General features: G+C 39.1%; 1 protein-coding gene across 4 annotated transcripts; it reads left to right on the top strand.

The window, feature by feature from the left end:
* Positions 1-1669: 1669 nt before the first annotated feature.
* LOC127661090 (BLOC-3 complex member HPS1-like) lies at positions 1670-24555 on the top strand. Of its 4 annotated transcripts, none has more exons than XM_052151652.1 (18): positions 1670-1790; positions 2696-2817; positions 3029-3163; positions 5778-5920; positions 6140-6248; positions 6332-6492; positions 6926-7028; positions 7129-7198; positions 8281-8336; positions 8483-8650; positions 10104-10283; positions 10912-10988; positions 11205-11285; positions 11395-11463; positions 11874-12015; positions 15506-15619; positions 15740-15822; positions 23421-24555. In XM_052151652.1, exons 2-18 carry the CDS (start codon positions 2701-2703, stop codon positions 23581-23583), a joined length of 1971 nt encoding a protein of 656 aa, XP_052007612.1. In that variant the 5' UTR covers positions 1670-1790; positions 2696-2700; the 3' UTR covers positions 23584-24555. The 4 variants fall into 4 exon arrangements, with proteins under 4 accessions (XP_052007612.1, XP_052007610.1, XP_052007613.1 ...); XM_052151650.1 differs by having other exon boundaries at positions 11154-11285; positions 23421-24553; XM_052151651.1 differs by lacking the exon at positions 1670-1790 and adding an exon at positions 1842-1979 and having other exon boundaries at positions 11154-11285; positions 23421-24553.
* Positions 24556-24557: the final 2 nt, after the last annotated feature.

Raw genomic sequence — 24557 nt, 5'->3', positions numbered from 1 at the left:
CGTGCAGAGAGGGGAGAAAGCCGCTGTAATGCACTGTAAGGATCCAGCAGAGGTGAGGGATAGAAATCGCTTGACTCAGCTTGAACCATCAACCGTTTGGCTCCAAAGAGAAAATCTAAAGATCTACTTTTATACCTGTATATCAGGTGAGGGGCATGCAAATACCACTCGCCAATTCCCATTGGCCTCAAGAATGCCCCCTAGTCTCACTACATCGACACAACGTTGAGTGAGTGACAAAAGGGAACACAAATGCAATAATTTCAAGGATTATTATTAGCTACATTAATATGCAACATTTAAAAAAAGTATTAAATATTAAATCAAATGACCTCAAAATCATATTCCGCTAGATTACTCAAGGTCAGTAAGGTAATCTAAATATTTTGGACTACTTCTTCAGCACTGGTAGATTTTTTTCATATGCAGTTGCTTCTAAAACAAGATAAAGCACATATATCTTATTTGAAGGATTTTTTGATATTTTAACAGAAAACAATACAAAAATTATTACCAAGAATATGATTTTTGCCCAAATATCAAAGGACTTACTAAAGAAAAAAAAAAATGATCTAACGTGGATTTTCTTGATAAAAAATATGATCGTGCCTCGTAACATGTGCATGTAAAGGCTAGAAATAGCATTTTAGCTTAGTGTAAAGCTAAATGTTCACAAGACAATATACACAAGGTTTATTTATATTTCTGCTGCTCCAACCTTACTTCTCTGTCTGATTGTATGAATGTAACACATCATAAGAAACTTTCTTTTTCTTAAAGAAAGTGTTTCACCGCTGTTCAAACGCTCATTGGATTGCATCATTTATATAGATAAATGTTTAACAACTGAATAGACTAAATATGAAATTAAACAAATGACAATAAAATGCAAAGTAATCTCTTCAGTAATCAAAATACTTTTTGAATGTAACTGTATTCTGTTTGCCAAGGATATCAATTGTAACTGTAGTGGAATGCAGTTACTAATATTTTGTATTTTAAATACGTAATCCCGTTACATGTATTTCGTTACTGCCCAACCCTGTGGATAAGGATTATTGCCATATATTGTGACAAACAAGTGTTAAAAATTATGCTATTTAGTGTTTAAAATCAAATGTACCTTTTACCCTTTTATCCATTTAGCCCTGTTGTACCCTATATTGGAGTCACAAAAAAGATACTTATTAAACACAAATTTAGATTAACACTGCCGCAATGTTTTTAATTTGATAATAAGTATAACACTAAACATTAATTATGTTCAACTATGCTTTCATTATGACAGAATTGTCATATTAATAACTGTAAATAAAATAGAATACAATAATCAATCCATAACAATTCACAACATTTTTATATTTTACATTCGGAAAAAAAGTACCAGTTTTGAAGTCTGAAAGAAAGAAAGAAAGAAAGAAAAGAAAGAAAGAAAGAAAGAAAGAAAAGAAAGAAAGAAAGAAAGAAAAAGAAAGATAAAGAAATAAAGAAAATTAATGTCTTAATAAGTAGAATAACTGACCTTATTCACAGAGTTTACTATACGAATGAGCAGTAATTGTGTCATGCGTTGCTGATCCACTGTACATGGTCTGAATTCCAGACGTGACGCGAGTAACTCGCGGGTGATTGTCAGGTCACATGACACGCTTAGCGATACAGTGTACAGCGGAAGTACAGCGCTACAGTTTCCAGCTGACGGCAAACTGATTGTTGTTCTGCGAGTTTGAACTGGATTAACATTCGGACACAATGAAACTTTTATTTTCAAGTAGTGGTCAGCTAAAACAGTAAGTTACCTTTGTTACAACTTAAATAGGTTAGTAGGTTTCGCGCATAATTTCACGTTTGCAACTAACTTTATGGTTCAACTTTATGGTTCTTGTTGTGTGACATTAAATGTCACAGCTTTTAGTTTCATCATCTTGGAGGAACCGAGAGGTCTGGTGTTCTGCTGCAGTGCAGAGTAGATAGATGAGGTTAGACTGTGATTATTAAACTTTGCACACGAGGAGGATTATTCTGCCTGTATGTATTTCCTCATGACAGAATGAAAAGCCCAACTTTGTGGAGCTGCATGAAAATATGTTTATTTATTTAAATAAAAAAACTTTTTTTTTTTTACCAAAAATCCAAAACAATTATGCAGATGATTGCTATTGCAATTTCTATCTTAATTTAGAATCAATCCTAAAGATTCATTATGGGATCAAATAAGAATCCTTAAGAATCAAGTAAGATCCCATTGGAGAAACTGACAACCCTACAAGGATTTTTGAGTTCTGTTTGAATCTAGAGTCCTACATTAATATGTTGCCGACTTTATTAGAACATTACATGTGTTGTATTAAAATAATATCTTACTGCTGGACAGAAATTGCTTTTTAAAAATTGTGCTTCCTTTAGATGTCCTATATGTTTTATCCTATCATATTAGGAATCATAATAGTCCTACTGGGAACACATTTACTAAATCATTTAGGTTTTGTGTTGTGTTGGAATCCTTTAAGAAAATTCCCTTTAGGATCTTTTAGGACAGGTTCATAAATAATGATAGAAATTTCAATATGAATCCTGTGTTATTTATTTTTTTATTTTTTTGACTTTGGCATTAAAATGTTAATCAGAGGCCTGATTTAATGTACTAAGAGTTAATCTGAACTATTCTGTAAATATGAACTGAACTTGTGTTCAGTTGAAATGAAGTGTCTCTTGGTGGCCAACGACAGAGCAGAGGTTCTGTTCTACTGGACTGACACTGAGTTCGAGCGGCGCATTCAGGAGCAATATGGAGTTTCCCAGGAGGAAGGACAAAGAGTGAGAAAGATGCTCCATATTAATACACTTTGGCTTTAAAAAAAGAACCATAAAAGCAGTTTATAATAAAGGGATAGACATTTTTGATGGATAAAAAGTTAATATGCCTGAATGAGTAATACATATGTATTGTTTGTTATTGTGGAATTATCATAATTATATTATATGTTCCATATATAATCTCAGTAACATGTGAGTGCTTTGTTGTCAGCTGCCTGCATTTGAAGACAGCATCAACACTCTCTTTGCACCCATCATCATCTCATGCAGCACTTTGGTGGATAGACTCGGGGACAATTACACATCTTTCAGGACAGAAGACAATCATGTCTATGTTTTGCATCAGGTAATCTACTGCAGAATTAAAGCATAATCTGATCAAGCACGATAAACACACACGTACGCGTCAATAACACAGCGGACGAAACAGACACTCGGTTTTGCGAAACAATTCAATTTCACTGCATAATGAAGTAAAATATTCTTTCCTGATAATGCATTTATTAAAACTAAATACTAACATCAAAACTATAGATGTGTTCTCTATTGAATTCAGAACATTTTCAGCTATAGCCACACTACTCTATGATTGAAATAACACATTCATCTTAAAGATCCACAATAAAGACCTTTTTCCATCTGTTTTCATAAAATGCCTCTAAATGTATAGTTGTTCCTGCTCCTCCTCTGGAAGGATGATGATGAAGTTTACTGCAAAAAAAATAAATAGCAGGCTTGCTAAATTGTATGGACCTAAGGCAGCACTATAAGCACAGATGGTATAGTATTGTGGACATTCATTGACTGGCATGCAATGTCATTTCTCCCTCTTTTTATTTTTATGGGGGATTGAAGTCACTGAACACTTTGTGTGTCTCAGAGTGACCATGATTCATAATATGATACTTTAAATTTGAGGAACTGTCAGATCATTTGAGCCTCTTCGGTGTCTCCTTTACTCTTCCATCCTGCTGTCCTCTTTCTCTCCACTCTACATCATTACACCATCTTCATTTGGTCTTTCCTCAACACTTTCAATGCAATGCTCACCCCTGAAAGAGTTGAGAAAACCTTCCCCTTTTCTCATCTCTTCCTCCTATTTTCTCTTCCTTTACCAACTCTACCTCTTCTCATTTTGCACCTCTTCTTCGTGTTGTTCTTCCTCTTCGTATTCTTCTTCTTCCTCATTGTTTGTTTGCTCTAAATTATGATATTTGACCCATTTTATATATAGCAAAGTCATGACAGCTGTGTGAAAATGTAGTAAATTACATTTTCTTTACTGTGTGCTTTACTAACACATCAGATATAAATATGAAGGCATTTGACATCCTGTCATGTGCATTTGAGAGTATGACTTTAATTTAGCTGTTTGTGTTAACTGTTTTAAAAGCATGAATTTTAGATCAGAGAAATTTGTAATTAGTGTTTCGAGAAAATGAGGAAAATCAAGAAAAATGCACAATCTGCTTAAGACAATTACAAAGTGTTCAGATGGCTGTGTTAACTGTATTGAGCACAGTGACCTGAATTTAGAGACATTCCTAAAAACTTTAATTACAGTTTTTCTCAGTCGATTTTATAGATTTCTTCAAACTAATCAGTGCTCTCGAAACAATTCACACAGCCCTAGAAACAGACTCAAATTTTCAGAACAATTAAATTTCTCTGCATAATGAAGCAATGTATTCTTTTCTGATAATGTGTTTATTAAAATGAAATGCTAATATCAAAGCAAAAGATGTGTTCTCTATTAAATTCATAACATGTTCCGCTATAGACACACAACTCTACTATAGAAAGAACACATTTATCAAAAAAATCCACAGTAAAGAACTATTTCAATGTGTTTTCATAATATTTCTGTACATTTCTAGTTGTCCCTGCTCTTCCTCTTCCAATGCCATTCATCCCTCTTCTTCTTTTTTGTTGAGATTGAAGTCACTGTAGATCTGCTCACATTAGGCCGAACACTATGTGTGTCTTAGAGAGACCATAATTCATTACGATCAATTAGAGGGACTCAAAGATCATTTGAGCCTTCTTTACTCTAATCTTCCACTCTGATGTCCTCTTTCTGTTCACCATTATTACACCATCTCCATATGGTGTTTCCTGAAGTCTTTCCATGCACACGCCTAAAAGAGTTGAGAAAAACTCCACTTTTCTCATCACTTTGTCCTTAGATTTTCTCTTTCTTTACCCATTTTACCACTTCTTCTTCTTCCTCATTGATTGTTTGCTCTGAATTTTCATATTTGACCCCTTTTATAGATAGCAGAGGCATGATAGTTTTGTGAAAAGTTTAGTAAATTGCATTTTCTTTGCTGTGTGATTTGGCAACCTGTCATGTGCATTTGAGAATATGACTTTAATATAGTTTTCTGTGTTACCTGTTTTGAAAGCATGAGTTTAGGATTATAGAAATGTGTATGTAGTGTTTTGAGAAAATGAGAAAAATCAAGAAACATGCACATATGTTTAGGACTATATAAAAGTTTTACAATTGTTTTGAGAGCAGTGACCTGAGTTTGGAGATATGCATAAAATCGATTGAGCCTTTTTTTCTTTTTAGAATACTTATAAATATATATATTTAATATTATAAAATATATACAGTATTCATTATTGTAATATATATATATATATATATATATATATATATATATATATATATATATATATATATATATATAATAAAATTAAATAAAATATAATATCTAAAAAATGTAAACGTAATAAAAATAGATATTTTTTTTTTGTACATTTGATATATTTAATAATATATTATGTCTTGACCACTCTTTACAAGTCTAAAATTGTTATCTATTATTATCTAGATTATTAGTGCATTTCACAAACCAATGCTTGTGTATAATCTGCCTCTTTTCAAATATTCAAATCATTCTTATATCCCTGCAACCAACACGCTGTTGGCGCTCTTTCTGTCTGTCGTGCAGTTTGAGGAGTGTCTGTACATCGCTGTGAATGGAGATTCAGATGAGTCAGAGGAAGATTTGAAGAGAAAGATCCATGTCATGAAGAAACTCACTGAAATCCTGTTTGGGATGGTGACGCTCAGCGGTGCCCTCTTGAGGAAAGAGTGAGAAGTGCACTTTAGTTCTTTGTACCCTGTATTGTAAAGTACAGTAGTGCAACCACAGTCACGTTGCATTTCATTTCATATAACCTTTAACAAGCATAACTTGAAAATTGTTATATCTGTCCATGCCTTTAAACTTTTCCCTGAGCAAACAAAACCATTCAAACATGACATTTTGTGTAGACAGCTTCATACATTTTACATTTATTTGTTTGTCAGATTGCGCCCACAAGACACCGAGCAAAGAAACCGGTTGTGGAAGAAACTACGCAGCCTTCTGGAAACATACAGTCGCTTACGAGAGCAGGACCAGAGCTTTTTAGTTGAGGTAAGTGCACTTTTTTGTCTGGGTTAACTTTATGCTAGTTTCAGTTTGTGTTAACTCATGGAGAATTGTCTGTTACTGTTCAGGCTGTGGAGAGGTTGATCCACCCCACTCTGTGTGAGCAGTGTATCGAGTTTCTAGAGCGTCGACTGGTACAGCAGATTAACAGCAGTGTGGAGAGAGCAGGAGAGGAAGTGTTGCATGCTTTCATATTGGTGCACACCAAACTACTTGCCTTCTACTCCAGGTGGAAGCACACTGGCATATGGGACATTTCTGTAGTTCCTGTGTTGCAAGGGGACCCCACAAGTTTATGAGCCAATTCTGTTTAGATTTGCTTAACCAGACACTTGAAAAAGCATATATAACACAAAAAACGAGGCTTTGTACAGAGACATAACTGTACAGAATTTGCACTGTAATCATAATTGTGGGATACAGTATATCACATGCTTAAAAGTTGAATATTTAATCCTTGTGGATAGCTAGCAGAAAATAAAAGCAATATTCCCATGAGACTATGTTGAAAATCCAGACGAGCGCTAGATTGCATAGAATAACTATTTTAAACTTTTAGCATTAACTTTTATGCACTACTTGTATGTAAAGGAAGAATTACGATGTACTGTAGCTGCTACAGAGGCCTTCAAATAATATAATCTTTATTACTTTTTGTGCAGTCGTAATGCAAGCAATCTGACCATGTCTGATCTTCTGGCCCTGATCATCCTTGTGCAGGATCTCCATCCCAGCAAAACTGACCTAGATGACACGACTCATGAGGTCTAATATAGCTGAATTGCAGCTTGGAGTCACAGTGTTTTTTTATTATTTTTTATTGTGCTCTAACAATATTCTGTTTCTGTACTTTTGGTATGTTAAGGAGTTAGAGAACAGTTCAGTTCCTGATGTATTCTACACACCAGAGCCCTCTCCACCTGACAGGGAATCAGGTGAATCCGCAGTCAGTCACACACAATAATGCTAATCATAATATAAACTAGGGATGTGCAAGTCAATTAGTGAAGTCAACTAGTAATTACATTTTTTTAGTGTTGCTTTTAAAGGGATACATTTACTTTTTTGTTACAAAGCCATATTACTTTCTTTCCTCTGAGATGTTGTACCGAATGTTAGAGACTGACTGCTTCAGTTACCATTTACTTTCATTGTATGGAACTGAAGTGGTCAGCCACTAACATTCATTCTAATGTCTTTTGTGTTTCACTGAAGAAAGAGAGCCTTACAAGTTTGAAACAATATGAGGGTAAGTAAATGATAACAGAATTTTCAGTTTTGATTGAACTACCCCTTGAAAGTTGTAAGTTAAAGGGATAGTTCACCCAAAAATGAAAATTCTCTCATCATTTTCTCACCCTCATGCCATCCCAGATTTGTATGACTTTCTTTGTTCTGCTGAACACAAATAAAGTTTTTTAGAAGAATATTTCAGCTCTGTAGATCCATACAATTCAAGTAAATTGGTACCTACATTTTGAAGCTCCAAAAAGCACACAAAGGCATCATATATGTAATCCATATGACCTCAGTGGTTAAATCCATAGCTTCAAAAGCAATTTGATAAATGTGGGTGAGATAAAGACCAATATATAAGTTATTTTTACAATCAATCTTCACATTAACATTATTATTTTGTTTTTGGCAATTCACATATCTCCACATACAGAGTACGGAGGATAATTTATTGTAAAAAAGGACTTAAATATTTATCTGTTTTTCACCCACACTTATCATTTAACTTCTGAAGAAATAGATTTATCAACTGGGGTCATATGGATTACTTTTATGCTGCCTTTATGTGCTTTTTGGAGCTTCCCATTTTGCATATGCATTGCGAGGACCTACAGAGCTGAAATATTCTTCTAAAAATCTTTGTTTGTGTTAAGCAGAAGAAAGTAAGTCATACACATCTGGTCATGAGGGTGAGTAAATGATGAGAGAATTACAATTTTTGGGTGAACTATCCCTTTAAGAGAGAATTTTTCTAAATAACCTCTGGTGTTTTTATGCATAGTCCAACCAAGATGCGACAGCCCTCCTATCATCCAGTTTGTAGATCCTGATATTCAGGTGAGCCACCTGTGCATGTCAAAGCAATCATGTTGCACTAAAAGTCACATGATATGATTGCGTTTCTATGAACATCACTCTTACTGTATAAAATGTGTATTTATAGATGAGAAGTTTCTCACATTTCTAAGGTCTTGTAAATTTAGATGGCAGAGGACAGTCTGCAAACTCTTGAAGTTCCAACCACTGACCCTTTGGCCCCATCAAGAGTTTTCCTGGAAGCCACACATAAAGATGGCTTCTTTCCAATGATGCCTCACTCCATGTACTGCCTGCCTCTCTGGCCTGGAATCACACTAGTGCTACTCACCAAGGTTAAAGTCTTTTTTAATATTGTGGATACTAAATACTAGACCCCTAGTTTTTTAGACATGGATCTCTTGGGAAACAATAACCTAAATATTTATCAAAGGTTACTACTTGGAATAAAATGAATACAAATCTATTCTGTCAATTTTGTTTATACAGTTTTTTTTTTTTTTTTTTTCATTTAAACCTGGTAATAGTTTTATGATTTTGAGAATTTTCAAACAAAGATAAGTTGTAACAAAATTCAGAGGAATATCTAAGTTTATGAATTATTTCTAGGTCTCTATTCCGGGGGCGAAAATTTCATCAAAATGTTGGGGGGGACAATAAACATAACAATTCTCAAGAGCAATTTTTGAAGGGGACACCAAGGGTTTTTTTGTTGTTGCCCCGTTTGCATTTGTATTATTTTATTTCTTAAACAATTATTTTAAGAATATATCATTAAATTATTTACAATACACATATTTTAATGATATTTTAGGGGACACCCCGACCCCCCGCAATTTCCGCCTACACTCTATTCAAATGCGAAACATTATGACATTGACCACGTCAAAGGGATAGTTTGCCCAAAAATGAAGATTCTCTCATCATTTACTCACCCTCATGCCATCCCAGATGTGTATGACTTTCTTTTATTATTTTTAGAATAATATCTCAGCTCTGTAGGTCCATACAATGCAAGTGGATGGGTACCAAAACTTTGAAGCTCCAAAAGCACATAAAGGCAGCATAAACATAGTCGATACAACCTCAGTGGTTGAATCCATGTCTTCTGAAGCGATTTGATTAGTATGGATGTGAAGCAGACCAATATTTATGTCCTTTTTACTATCGATCTCCACTTCAACATTCTTTACTTTTGTTTTGGTTATTCACATTCTTCATGCATATCACCACCTACTGGGCAGGGAGGAGAATTTATAGTAAAAAAGGACTTTAATATTTATCTGTTTCTCACCCACACCTATCATATACCTTCTGAAGATATAGATTTAACCACTGGAGCCTTATGGATTATTTTTATGCTGACTTTGTGCTTTTTTGAGCTTACACATTTTTATACCCATTCACTTGCATTGTGAGGACCTACATAGCTGAAATATTCATCTAAAAATCTTCGTTTCTTTGTTTTTGAAAGTCATACACATCTGGGATGCATGGGGATGAGTAAATGTTGAGTGAATATTCATTTTTGGATTTCCTTGCTTCCATTGAAATCAAATCATGCTGGGATAACATGTATAATCAGGTTTTGCACAAACATGTGAAGGCCATGCCAGCTCTAGTGCATATTGTCATTACAGTAAAAGGGGGATGTACCAAACTTATTAATGTTTATATGAAAATGGGTAATGTAACCAGTTATTTGCAAATAGAAATTCCAGTACCAAAGTTTAAAGGGATTTATAATTAATTGAGCAAAAATAGAAGTATTTTTACGTGTTTCAACAGATCCCCAACACTCAAGTGGCGATGTATGTTTACCGCTGTCTGGAGGCATGTGTGAATCTGGAGAACAGGTTACGTGAGGGGCAGGAGGTAACCGCAGCCATGCGGGGTCAGTCCTCTGTCCATGACATCCGGGTCAAACTGGACAAGTTCATCAAAAACTTGGTCAGCATGGACATTCAGGTGAGTGGGTGCCAGGTAAACCTTATCACTGCACACACACACCTACTCTTTCCTCATTGTCGGATCCACTTTATAAAGTGTTATAGTAAAAGATGAGACTCATAAGGAGTTTAATTATGGTTCCTTAACAAACTTAATGATTCTTGTTCTGCTACGATTCCATACACGATTCTGTTACTTTTAGGGACACAATGTCATATAAACAACCAGTCAGTGATTTTAAGACTCCCAAGCCTTAAGTACGCATAAGCTGATAAATCATGAGGTCAATATTGATTTGAGTCCTTTTGACTGATTCATTAAAAATAAATGATTTAGTCATTTGCTTGTGAATTTGACTGCATTGGCCATGTTGTATGTTTGTTGTTGTGTACCAGCAAGGACAACACAACAGAAAGACGTGTTGACTGTTTATTTGCCCGATCTTTATCTGTCTTGTTCAATTAATACCACAATCATTTGCCGTTGAGCTTTAGATTCAGTTATTTAGTATTGGACCATAAACAGAGCAAAATATCATGAAAATCATTTGGTTCTGGTATTTTTGAAAAGAAATGGAACCAGTTCTTGTTTCCTTTACCTAGCTATTATAACGTCACATCAAAAAAAATATTTTGTTTGTGTTCAGACTTCCCAACTTCAAAATGTGTGGACAGACTTTAAGAACAAAGCTTTTACCAGATCTGGATCTGGAGTCACAAGGGAGTGAGTGCTTTTTTTATATTATACCAAACTACCATTGCTGTTAATGAGCTGTGAGCGGTTCTGTGAACCCTCACTCTCTATTCTGTAAATCAGGGTTTGAACTTAGTTTCTGAGAACTCTGTGCTCAAGGCCAAAAACTTGACGTTAACTTACGTTGTGATGTAGGTTGCTGCCCTCCTGTCATAACATGAAGACTCAGTTGTGTGTTGTGTACAGACAGTGTTTTGCCTCTCAGTGCATGAGCAGCAGTCAGCGGTTGGCTCCTCAACTGCAAGAACGAGCTCTAAACATGGTCCAGTATGTATGAATGGACACTTCTACTATACGGATGAACATACAATATATTATTCTCTGACTATGTTTAAGCACTGGAATCACTTTTTTCCTCCTCTCACATTTGTTTCAGAGAGAAGTTGATTGACTGGAAGGATTTTCTGCTAGTGAAAAGCAAAAGAAACATCACAATGGTGTCATATCCTTCATTGATATATAATGCCTGGAAATTTTCAACTTGACATCGTCAGTAGTGGTCTGATGTTCTTTTCCTGTTTTTAATGACCCCATGAAATGGCTTGATGTGCAGTTTTTTCACCCCTTTGTTGATGTATTTCCTATTGAAAAAATAGGTTGGGATGGGACATATTTAAGCGCTAGTTCAAATGAGTCATCAATATTTTTGTTCGTTTTCCAAAAAAGACAAAAGAGTGTATTTTATATGTTTTAAAGGCTAAAAGTTAATTTTGTCAGCTAGCATATAGATGGGATCCAAGCTAACCTCATTTATTTCTTTAGATGCATTTCATTGTCCTCAATTATGTTTTATTAGACTGATAACTTTATTATAGGATGATCATTCAGTTTGAACTTTAACAGTGCTATCACATACCTGGAGGAGTTTCCTGGTCTTATCCACTTTATTTACGTGGATCGTTCAGATGGTCATATGATCGCACCCTCTCTAAACATAACTGATCGCACTGTCTCTGAGCTTGGAAAGTGGCCTCTTGCACACTTCATAAAGAACAAGGTGCTGTTGTGTTTGTTTACAGCTAAAAATCAATTCTATGTTTTTCTATTTAACTCACATCTAGTTATCCTTAAGCTTCTCTTTTGAACTGTTGCTATATTATTTATAGGCAATACTTTATATAATATACAGAAAAAGGACTGGGTGTTATAGCAAATATTGATGTGACCGTATATAGTATTCATTATGATTTTACTGGAGAATAAGATTATTAAGAGTGATCATTTAATATTGAGTGATACAGTGAATTCAGAAAGTATTCAGACCCCTTCATTTATTTCACAGCCTTATGTTAAAATGCTTTAAAAAAAAAAATTCACATAAATCTGCACTCCATACCCCATAATGACAAAGCAAAAACCAGATTTTTGATAACTTAATTGCAAATTTATTAAAAGGAAAAAACTGAAATATCACATTGACATAAGTATTCAGATACAAATTTAGCTTAGGTGCATCCCATTTCTCTGGATCATATTTGAGATGTTTCTACACTATGACTGTAGTCCACCTGTGGCAAATTTAATTGATTGGACATGATTTGGAAAGGCACACACCTGTCTATGTAAGGTCTCACAGCTGAAAATGCATATCAGAGCAAAAACCAAGCCATGAGATCAAAGGAACTGCCTGCAGAGCTCAGAGACAGAATTGTGTCGAGGAAGGCTACAAAAAACGTTGGCTGCATTATAGGGTCCCAAGAGCACAGTGGCCTCCATAATTGTTAAATGGAAGAAGTTTGGAACAACTAGGACGCTTTCTAGAGCAAGCCTTCTGCCCAAACAATCGGGGGAGAAGGGCCTTGGTAAGAGAGGTTAATCACTCTTCTGATGGTCACTCTTGTTTAGCTCCAGAGATCATGTGTGGAGATGGGAGAAACACGGTTCAAATGGTCAAGGCGGAGGTGGGAACCAGCTGAACAGTCAAAGTAATATTTAATGAAACAAAAAGACTCAAACACACACACACACACATGGCAGCTGCATGTGGTTCACTCTCTCTCCAACTGCCACATCTGGCTTGTCTTTATCCCCTCTCTTCGGCTGATTAGCCCGATTAGGGGCCGTCCGTGCGGACTCACAGCCCGGCCCCGCCCTCCTCCTCATCACAGGGTGTTTTTCAGTAGCAGAGACTAGGGACAGGTCAGGGTTGAAGGAAAGCTGAACATAGAACAACTCAAGAGATATCCTTAATGAAAACCTGGTCCAGAGCACTCTGGACCTCAGACTGGGCCAAAAATTCACCTTCCAACAGGACAATGACCCTAAGCACACAGCCAAGACAGCGCAAGTGTGGCATAGTGGCCCAGCCAGAGCCTGGACTTGAACCCAGTCGAACATCTCTGGAGAGACCTGAAATGGCTGTCCAACAACGGTTCCCATCCAACCTGACAGAGCTTGAGAGGATCTGCAGAGAAAATGGCAGAAAATTCCCAAATCCATGTGTGCAAAACTTTGCATCATACCCAGAAGTACTTGAGGCTGTAATCACTGCCAAAGGGTGCTTCAACCAAGAACTGAGTTAAGGATCTGATTATGTCAGTGTGGTCTTTCAGTTTTTTCTTTTTGATAAATTTGCAGTTATCAAAAATCTGGTTTTTGCTTTGTCATTATGGGGTATGGAGTGTAGATTGATGTGAAAAAAATATATATTTATAGCATTTTAGAATAAGGCTGCAACATAACAAAATCCATCCATCCATCCATCCATCCATCCATCTTCAACCGCTTATCCGAAGTCGGGTCGCGGGGGCAGCTGCTCCAGCAGGGGCCCCAAACTTCCCTATCCCGAGCCACATTAACCAACTCTGACTGGGGGACCCGAGGCGTTCCCAGGCCAGTGTGGAGATGTAATCTCTCCACCTAGTCCTGGGTCTTCCCGAGGCCTCCTTCCAGCTGGACGTGCCTGAAACACCTCCCTAGGGAGGCTGGCCAGGGGCATCCTTACCAGATGCCCAAACCACCTCAACTGACTCCTTTCAACGCAAAGGAGCAGCGGCTCTACTCCGAGCTCCTCACGGATGACTGAGCTCCTCACCCTATCTCTAAGGGAGAAGCCCGCCACCCTTCTGAGGAAGCCCATTTCGGCCGCTTGTACTGCGTGACCTAGTTCTTTCGGTCATGACCCAACCTTCATGACCATAGGTGAGGGTAGGAACAAAAATTGACCGGTAGATCGAGAGCTTTGCCTTCGGCTCAGCTCTCTTTTACGTGACTAACGGTGCGATAGAGCGAGTGCAATACCGCCCCCGCTGCCCCGATTCTCCGGCCAACCTCCCGCTCCATTGTCCCCTCACTCGTGAACAAGACCCCCAGGTACTTGAACTCCTTCACTTGGGGCAAAACCTCATTCCCTACCTGGAGTACGCACATAACAAAATGTGAAAAAAATTTGTGCACTTTCTGAATGCACTTTATTTATATTTTTTATGTTTGATTGAAACTCAGTTGTACAAATGGTGTAAGATTTGATAAGTTTGATTCATTATCCATGAATTGGTTGAAACCGTTTATTTCAAAGAATCAATTAATAATTTGTTTATGTCATCACTCAAAAATACTCCCAAAAAATCCCTTGCTAGATTTTATATTTTTTTGTGAAAATATACACTATCTGTCAAAAGTTTTGAAACACATCAATCTAGTGGTGCTAGAGTAATACGAACTCATTCTTTATTATAATATTATTTATTTTTTCACATTTTAGAATAATAGTAAAGTCATCAAAAATATGGAATAACATAAATGGAACTATGGGAATTATGTTAATAAATCAAAACTGTGTTATATTTTAGCTTCTTCAAAGTAGTCACCCTTTGCCTAGAATTTGAAGACATTTTCTCCCAGGTATCACCCAGGGATGCTTTTTAAACAGTATTGAAGGAGTTCCCATCTATGTTGGGCACTTATTGGCTGCTTTTCTTTATTATTTGGTCTAAGTCATCAATTAAAAAAAAAAACAAATTATTACATTTTTGTTTTATAATGAAATAAATTAATATGGTGACACAATTATATTTTTGTCTACAAAACTAATTTCAAACATTTAAGCATACGCTTTCAGATCAAAAGATTTTTAAGATCATGAGAAACATTTCAGTCAAGTGTTTCAAAACTTTTGACTGGTAGTTACTATGTATACAAAATGATTAAATATCTTCATCATGTTCATTTAGCACACAAGTGTACAAAACATCCCTTGATTATTTTTCAGTAGATTTGAACTGTTTTAGTTTTTCTATTATGAATAATTTTGAATCTTGGCAACAATTGTTGTTTAATTTAAATAAGAGCTTGTTTAATTGACAAGATCACCCTTTTTAACCCATTTCAATGCAAAAACATGACTATCTTTATATACTTCATCAAATGTAAGCGTCTTGAAATCACCTGTTACTTGCACTTTGTGTGAAATGTAATCCCTCTTTTGATTTTTGTGATTAGTTACTGATACCAACCGAATACTAGTCTCATCATGTATCTCTGAACAGATTTGGGGTTTTGTGGCAATAGCTCGCCAGTACCTGCACAAGGGTTACACCACTGTCACACTCCGAGATGGAGATTATTTCTACTGTTACTTTCTGTGGTTTGAAAATGAAACGGTAAGTGGGCCACATGTGTTTTTTACCATTATAATAATGCATCTTGTGAAAATTACATTGTTAATGTTGATAACAAAACTATTTGTTCAGAAACAATCAGGAGTACTTTTGTTTTGACAGGGATACAAACTGGAAGTGGTAGACCTACCCAGCCTCCAAGAGGACTTTGCTCCAATAGGAATGCTCGCCTCCGATTATTATAAGTATGATATTCATTTTTAATTCTGTTTTAATTTGCCTTAAGTCAGTTCTATTAAAGTTGCATGTGCATGTCAGTGACATTAAATGCAGAGTTAGATTGATTGATGTCTAGTGATGATTGTATTTAGGGCCTTTATTAAAGTGTGATAACACTGAGTTCATGGGCAATGGAGGAGTCAGGAGACAACAAAACAGGTTCATATTTAGGGTTTATTTTTCTCAGGTTCACACTCATTAGATATCGTACCCTCCCACTCTGATGCTTTGGCGTGCCTTTTCAGGTCTCCCTCCCGCCATCACTATAATGAGAGAAAGGTTTTAGAGTAATTACAACCCAGGTGACGAGCCTTACCACTTTCCTTCTCCCGCAGACAGACGCATGACCACTCCTTTTTGGTCTTGGGCATCGGGCAGGTCGAGATTTGCTGAGGTTTTATCAACCTGTGGATGCACCTGCCCGTGACCCAAGTAGAACCCCAGATACTGAAAGTCCACCCGCCCAATTGCGCACATCTTTGGGTTGGCCATGGTGCCACTTGTCACAGCAACCTCAGGACAGCCCTCAGATTACTAATGACAGCCAGTCATTACTATAAATTATAATCTCGTCCAGATATACGGTGCCATATGTTGCATGCAGTCTGAGGATCATGTCCATGAGGCGTGGAAACGTAGCCGGGGCTCCAAACAATCTGAACGGAAGCATCACAAATTGGTGACACCCGAACGGTATGGAAAAAAAAATATTTTCTCAGGATATTTGATTTAAAGGGATCTACCAATAACCCTTTGTTAAGTCCAGTGTCGAGTAAATTTGAGCTGCGCCCAACTGATTGAGTAACTCCATTCGCATCATTGGATAAGCGTCAAATTTGGATACCGCGTTTACTTTCCAGTAGTCATCACAGAACTGGACCATCACTCTTCGGTACAAGAACTACCTGGCTGGCACAGTCGCTGTGCGACTCTTGGATTATGGCCATTTCAAGTATTGCCTCTAATTCTTCCTGCACAACCTTTTTCTTGTGTTCAGGAAGGTGATAGGGGCAGCTACGAACCACCACTCAATATGGTGCTCTACAAGGTTCATGCGACTGAGAAGGGGTGAAAACACGTCCGCAAATTCCGCTTACTACCGGGCAATGTCTGTAAGCTGCGATGGTGAGAGGTGGTGAATGAATTTGGAGAGTCACCTCCGGCCCTAGCCCTGCCCTCTCTGGAACTACTGTCGCCAAGGCTACAGGCACTGCCTCCCTCCATGATTTGAGGAGGTTGAGGTGGAAGATTTGACATGCCCCTCCCCTATCCTTTCGGCCAAACCTCGTAATCGAGATCTCCAACTCGTCATGTGACCTCAAAGGGTCCTTGCCACTTAGCGAGTAATTTGGAGCAAATTGTCCTGTGTTACCTGCACCAAAGTGTGGAGTTTTGCACTAAGGTCAAGAACGTATTGAATTAGATTTTTGCTAATCGAAGTTCCTTCCTCCCAAGCTTCCCGTACGATGTCGGGCACTTCCCGCTGCAGATGCCCATACATTAGCTTGAATGGGGAAAATCCAGTGGAGGCTTGCGGGACCTCTCATACTGCAAACGACAGGGGTTCGAGCCACCTATCCCAATTTTTTGCGTCTTCGTGTACGAATTTATGAATCATGTTTTATTAAATCATTCAACCAACCCATCTTTTTTTGGGTGATAAATGCTGGTGCGAATCGATCCTTGATCGGTGTGCCTTGATCAGTGAGGATTTCCTTTGGGAAGGAAGGGGCGAAACCTGAGACATATGGGTGGAGAGAGAGGAGAAGGAGAAGAAAACACTGCTACACTGCCTCCTGGAAACACTGAAATGTAGTCCTTTGAGGACTTCTACGGTGCCGCGGGTTCCCAATGCCAGCAACCATTCCCGGCAGGTGTCCCAGAGCTGTTGGGCAAAAGCGAATGGGCGGCCGTGCTTCCTGAAGCTCAGGGATCTGAATAGCTTTCGACTATGCTCCGGGTTATGACCAAACCGTTGCTGGTTGGCCTTCTTCAGATGGCTGTTATTAAGGAGGCTGGTGGCAGGAAGTTGCTGTGCCACTAGCTGGGCCTCCCCGAAGAGTAAGGGCAATAGGCGGGCCACCCACTGGTCAGGAGGCCACTTCCTTACCTCTGTGGTTTTCTCAAATAAGTAAAGAAATGCCTCCGGGTGGTCATCTGGCCCCAACTTCATCAGGTCACAGTTGGTTTGGGCTCCATGGAGGTCACAGCGCCAGCCCCCTCTCTGGCGATCAGGCCCTGGAGCACCTTCTGGTCCTCTGTTTGTGCCTGGAGCAGGACTTGGAAATGCTGTTTCTGCTCCAAGCGTATCTCCATGAGGGCCTGATGCTGATTTTGCTGGATGCTGGCGAGGGTCTTGAAGACTTCGCCCAGCAGTGAGGACTCCATAACGGCATTCTCCTCCAAAGCCGGGTTTTTGGCACCACTGTGATAACGTTGAGTTTGTGGGCAATGGAGGAGTCAGGAGACAACGAAACCGGTTCAAGGTCAGAGATATTTTTCTCAGGTTCACACTCTTTAGATATTGAACTCTGACAACTTTCAGGTGCATTGCACACTCTTTAGATATTGTGCTCTGCCACTCTCTCTCCCTCTCTGATGCTCTGGCTTGCCTTTTCAGGTCTCCCTCATCATCACTATAATGAGAGAGACATGTGTTAAAGTAATTACAACCCAGGTGACAAGCCTTACCACTGTCCCTCAGATATGACCACCCACCCCCTGCCACATATAGGAATATCCAATACAAGTTAAGCTCAATCTGCAACGTTTGTGGCATAATGTTAATTACCACAAACCTTTATTTCAACTCGTCCCTCCTTGTTAGTGAATGGCGCCTATCTGTAAACATTCAAATACTTTTAAAATTATAGCCACAAGATGTAAACAATATGTGTGTTAACATGATTTTAGTGTGATTAAAATCACTTACTAACCTTTTCTGTGTAATGTTCTAGTATCCAATTCAAGTGTCCAATTTTACAACTCCATTGCCATGATGACACAATACCGTAAACCCTATAACAATGATTTAACCAACTTTACAACACAAATAATACATGAGTTTTAACTGAAGAATTAATGTAAGTTAAGTAAGTAATTGTAAGCTAACTATTCTTCAAATTTCTGCCTTTTTAACCCTCCAAATATTGGCCCCATTCACTTCAGTTGTAAGTGCCTCACTGTAACCTAAATTTTTGCTTTATTTTTAAAGGGATAGTTCACCCAAAAATGAAAATTCTCTCATCATGTCTCATCCTAATGCCATCCCAGTTGTGTATGACTTTCTTATAAATGTATTTAGCTCTGTAGGTCTATACAATGCACAAAGTGAATGGTGACCAGAACTTTGAAGGTCCAAAAAGCACATAAAGGCATCATAAAAGGAATCCATATGACTCTACTAATTAAATCCATATAATCAGAAGCGATATGACAGGTGTGGGTGAGAAACAATTAAGTGCATTTTTACTATAAATTCTCCTCCCTACCTAGTAGATGGCGATATGCACAAAGAATGTGAATCGCCAAAAACAAAAGAAGTATGTGGAAATTAAAGTGGATATTTCAAGTCAAGTCAAGTCAATCAAGTGGTTTTTATTGTCGTTTCAACCATATACAGTTAGTACAGTACACAGCAAAACGAGACAACGTTCCTCCAGGACCATGGTGCTACATAAAAACAACAAAGGACCAACATAGGACCACATGAGACTACACAACGAAATAAAATACCTATATAAACTACCTATATATACCTATATAAAGTGCACGTGCAAACATGTGCAAAAAGTACAGGACAGTACAACAAATTACTGACAATGAACAGGACAATAGACAGTGCAGCGCCGACCAGTACTCAGTAGTGCAAAAAGATGACAGTTTCTAAAAATGTAATATCTGCAGTGGGTCTAGTGAGGGGGGCAGCTGGGTCTTAATCTGCCTCATGACGAGCCTCTCGAAGCACTTCATGATGATGGGTGTAAGTGCGACGGGACGGTAGTCGTTGAGGCAGGACACTGAAGACTTCTTTGGCATGGGGATGATGGTGGTGGCCTTGAAGCACGTTGGAACAACGGCGCTGCTCAGAGAGATGTTGAAGATGTCGGTAAGAACATCTGCTAGCTGGTCTGCACATCCTCTGAGCACTCTGCCAGGAATGTTGTCTGGTCCAGCAGCCTTCCGTGGGTTGACTCTACGTAGAGTTTTCCTCACATCTGCCGTGGTAAGACAGAGCACCTGGTCGTTGGGAGGAGGGGTGGACTTCCTCGCCATCACGTCGTTCTGCACTTCAAACCGAGCGTAGAAGTCGTTAAGCATCTGGAAGGGAGGCATCTTTGTCACAGGCAACTGATGTTGTCCTGTAGTTGGTGATGGCCTGGATGCCCTGCCACATGCGCCGCGTGTCACAGCTGTCCTGGAAGTGACTGTGGATTCTCTGGACGTGTGCGCGCTTTGCCTCTCTGATTGCCCGTGACAGTTTAGCCCTAGCTGTTCTTAGGGCTGCCTTATCGCCTGCTCTGAAGGCGGAGTCTCGGGACCTCAGCAGCGTGCGCACCTCCGCAGTCATCCACGGCTTCTGGTTGGGCGTGTGGTGATGGTCTTGAGAAAGTGACATCATCAATGCACTTGCTGATGTAGCTGGTCACTGATGCTGTGTATTCCTCCAAGTTGGTAGAATCGCCATATGTTGCAGCCTCCCTGAACATGTGCCAGTCAGTACACTCAAAACAGTCCTGAAGAGCAGAGATGGCTCCTGCTGGCCAGGTTTTCACCTGCTTCTGAAGCGGTTTTGTGCGTCTGACGAGCGGTCTGTATGCTGAAATTAACATAACAGAGATGTGGTCTGAGTAGCCGAGGTGGGGGCGGGGCTCCGCCCGGTGCAGCGCCTGGGATGTTTGTGTAAACAAGATCAAGCGCGTTCAGCCCCTCTCGTTGCAAAGTCCACATACTGATGGAATTTAGGGAGCACTGTCTTGAGATTTGCATGGTTGAAATCTCTGGCGACAATAAACAGTCCGTCGGGGTGAGCGTTCTGCAGTTCAGCTCATAGCCCCATACAGTTCACAGAGCGCTTCCTTAGCGTTAGCGCTGGGGGAATGTAAACTCCGGTTATGCAAACAGTGGTGAATTCCGTGGTAGATAAAAGGTCTGCATCTAACAGTCACAAGCTCCAACAGCGATGAACAGTAACTAGAGACTAGCATAGAGTTCTTGCACCATTCCGTGTTGATGTAAACACACAAGCCACCACCGCGAGTCTTACCGCGAGAGAGCTGTATTTCTGTCGGCACGAAACGAGGTGAGCCCGTCTAGCTGAATGGCGGCATCCGGAACTCTGTCGCTGAGCCACGTCTCCGTGAAAACAAAGACGCAGCAGTCTCTAAACTCACGCTGCGTAGCCTGCTGGAGTCGGATATAGGCCAGTTTATTGTCCAGGGAGCAAACATTTGAGAGCAGGATAGACGGGAGAGCCAGCCGGCTAGGGTTTGTTTTTAGCCTAGCATGGACCCCGCCCTCTTTCCGCGACTTCCGCTTTCTCGCACACCGCTACGACTTCCTCTCCTCGGCCACCGGCGTCAGGCGACGCCGAGGGCTGGAGGCCTGGTCTCCGCAGCAAGCCGAGTACGCGTAGCGCCTCCTGCAGGTCATCATGCAGCTTGGTTTTTTCATGAGTCTTATATTTGAGTAGTGTCTGGCGATGGTAGACACGAACACTGGTTGCTCCGATGTCCATGTGTTGCAAAAGTCTGGCTTTTTTAACAAAAATAGCACCATTGTGGATCCGGAGTGGCCGCTGCGTGCTACCGCGCCGCCATCTTGGATCTAACTTGTTAAAAGGACTCAAATATTGTCCTCAACATAACATACTATGAGATAATGTTCTATGCACATAGCAGTTATTGAGGTAGCAGACAGTTATAAAGTGACAGTTATTAAAGTGCAACTCAGGACACGTGTGTGTCAAACCAGTCTCTGAGTATTGAGAAGTCTGATGGCTTGGGGGAAGAAGCTGTTACACAGTCTGGCCGTGAGGGCCCGAATGCTTCGGTACCTCTTGCCAGACGGGAGGAGGGTAAAGAGTTTGTGTGAGGGGTGTGTGGGGTCATCCACAATGCTGGTTGCTTTGATGGATACAGTGTTTTTTGTAAATGTCTTTGATGGAGGGAAGAGAGACCCCAATGATCTTCTCAGCTGTCCTCACTATCCTCTGCAGGGCTTTATGGTCCGAAACGGTGCAAGTCCCAAACCAGGCAGTGATGCAGCTGCTCAGGATGCTCTCAGTAGTCCCTCTATAGAATGTAGTGAGGATGGGGGTTGGGAGATGTGCTTTCCTCAGCCTTCGAAGAAAGTAGAGACGCTGCTGGGCTTTCTTGGTGATAGAGCTGGTGTTGAGGGACCAGGTGAGGTTCTCCGCCAGGTGAACACCAAGGAATTTGGTGCTCTTGACGATCTCCACAGAGGAGCCGTCGATGTTCAGCGGAGTGTGTTCACCTTGTGCTCTCCTAAAGTCAACAACCATCTCTTTTGTTTTGTCGACATTCAGGGACAGGTTGTTGGCTCTACACCAGTTCGTTCAGCCGCTGCACCTCCTCTCTGTATGCTGACTCGTTGTTCTTGCTGATGAGACCCACCATGGTCGTGGTCATCGGCGTAACTTGATGATGTGATTCGAGCTGTGCATTGCTGCACAGTCGTGAGTCAGCAAAGTGAACAGCAGTGGACTGAGCACACAGCCCTGGGGGCCCCAGTGCTCAGTGTGGTGGTGGTGGAGATGCTGTTCCCGATCCGACTGACTGAGGTCTCCCAGTCAGGAAGTCCAGGATCCAGTTGCAGAGGGAGGTGTCCAGGCCCAGCAGGTTCAGCTTTCCAATCAGGTGCTGGGGAATGATTGTGTTGAATGCTGAGCTGAAATCTATGAACAGCATTCGAACGTATGAGTCCTTATTGTCTAGGTGGGTGAGGGCCAGATGGAGGGTTGTGGTGATGGCATCGTCCGTTGAACGGTTTGAACGATACGCAAACTGCAGTGGGTCTACATATTTATTGTTAAAAGGACTCAAATATTGAACTGTTTCTCACCCACACCTTTCATATCGCTTCTGAAGATGGATTTAACCACTGGAGTTATATGGATTGCTTTTATGCTGCCTTTAGATGCTTTTTGGACCTTCAAAGTTCTTGCAACCATTCACTTGCACTGTACGGATCTACAGAGCTGAGATATTTTTTCTAAAAATCTTTCTTTTTGGTCAGCAGAAGAAAAAAATCATACACATCAAGGATGGCATGAGAGTGAGTAAATGATGAGAGATTTTTCATTTTGGGGTGAACTATCCCTTTAAGAAAAGGAGGTAGGAGTCGAAATTATCTTTAGAGGTAATCAATATTAAGCCACAAATGCTATCGATTGAGTTTAACTTGTACTGAATCTGGAACATTCCTTTAAGTCAATATAAATATACTTGTCGCTCTACTTATTTAAAGTGTAACACATGAAACCAGCTGAATTTCTTTAACAGATGTCTTTCATGTCTGTCTGTTTTGTCTGATGGTGTCATAGGAAACTGCGGCGATATTACAGCAAAAATCATCAGAATGAGGTGGTGAAATGTTATGAACTGCTGACAGTGCATCTGGGTGTGATCCCAAGTGAATATATCCTTCAGCACTGCAGTCAGCTGGCCCGCAAGCTCTGGGAGCCCTCCCGTATCCCCCTCCTGTGAACCACACTCAGGGGTCCTCAGAGGAATTCTGCCTTGTTCACTTTATTCCATAGGTGATCTGTTATCTGGAGACAGAGTTTCCTGAACTTTAAGCACATGTGCTTCTGATTTTGGTTATTTGCAGAAAATAACATTTTGCTTAGAAACTAAACATTGCGTTTCTTGTGCTTTTCCTTTGATTCTTATGGGAAATGTTCAGGTGCTCATCAGGCAAAAAATCAGGACCATCTATTGTAGGAAAACACTCTTTTTGAGATGTCATTACCATGATTTCATCTGATTTCTGGCTCAGTATGTGGCATATTTAGAGCTGCAGTGTTTAAATTTATACTTTATTTTTAAAATGATGTATAAGGCAGTTGATGAAAAATTACAGTCTTTTATAATTGTCAATTTCTGATTTTACAACAGTTTAAAAAAATATATATATATTTTTTTTTAAATTTTGTAATTGTGCAGAACATATATTGTTGTCTTCATTGTTTTGGAGACACCTAAAAAATTATTCTAATTTTCCACTGTACTGCAATTGCAGATGATTTCCTTTTAAAAAAAATTTTTTTTTTAATTGTTTGTTTAACAGAAATACAGCCATAGTTTCATCATTCCCATAACAAAATATTCCCAGTATTTTTTTCCACTGCAGTAAGTTAAATTTCATTTAAAATTTACATTTAAAAAAGATTAATAATTCAATCAAGTTCAATCTGTTTTTGACCCTTCGCTGCTTATTTTAGTGTTTTTAAAACAGATCATGTGAGATGTCACAGAACAGATTAATTGAGAACAGAAAATATTTATTGATTGAATATTGCTCATATACAATATATAACGTTCTGTAAAAATATAATAATAATACAAATAAATGTTTTTATATAATATAAAATGTGATTGGATTTCCAAGATAAATAAATATATTACAATGTAATATTTGTCATCTTTAATATATATATATACATATATATATATATATA

The sequence above is a fragment of the Xyrauchen texanus genome, chromosome 20 (genome assembly GCF_025860055.1).
Source record: "Xyrauchen texanus isolate HMW12.3.18 chromosome 20, RBS_HiC_50CHRs, whole genome shotgun sequence".
Taxonomy (NCBI): Eukaryota; Metazoa; Chordata; class Actinopteri; order Cypriniformes; family Catostomidae; genus Xyrauchen; species Xyrauchen texanus.
This window is presented reverse-complemented; position numbering and strand designations above follow the sequence as displayed.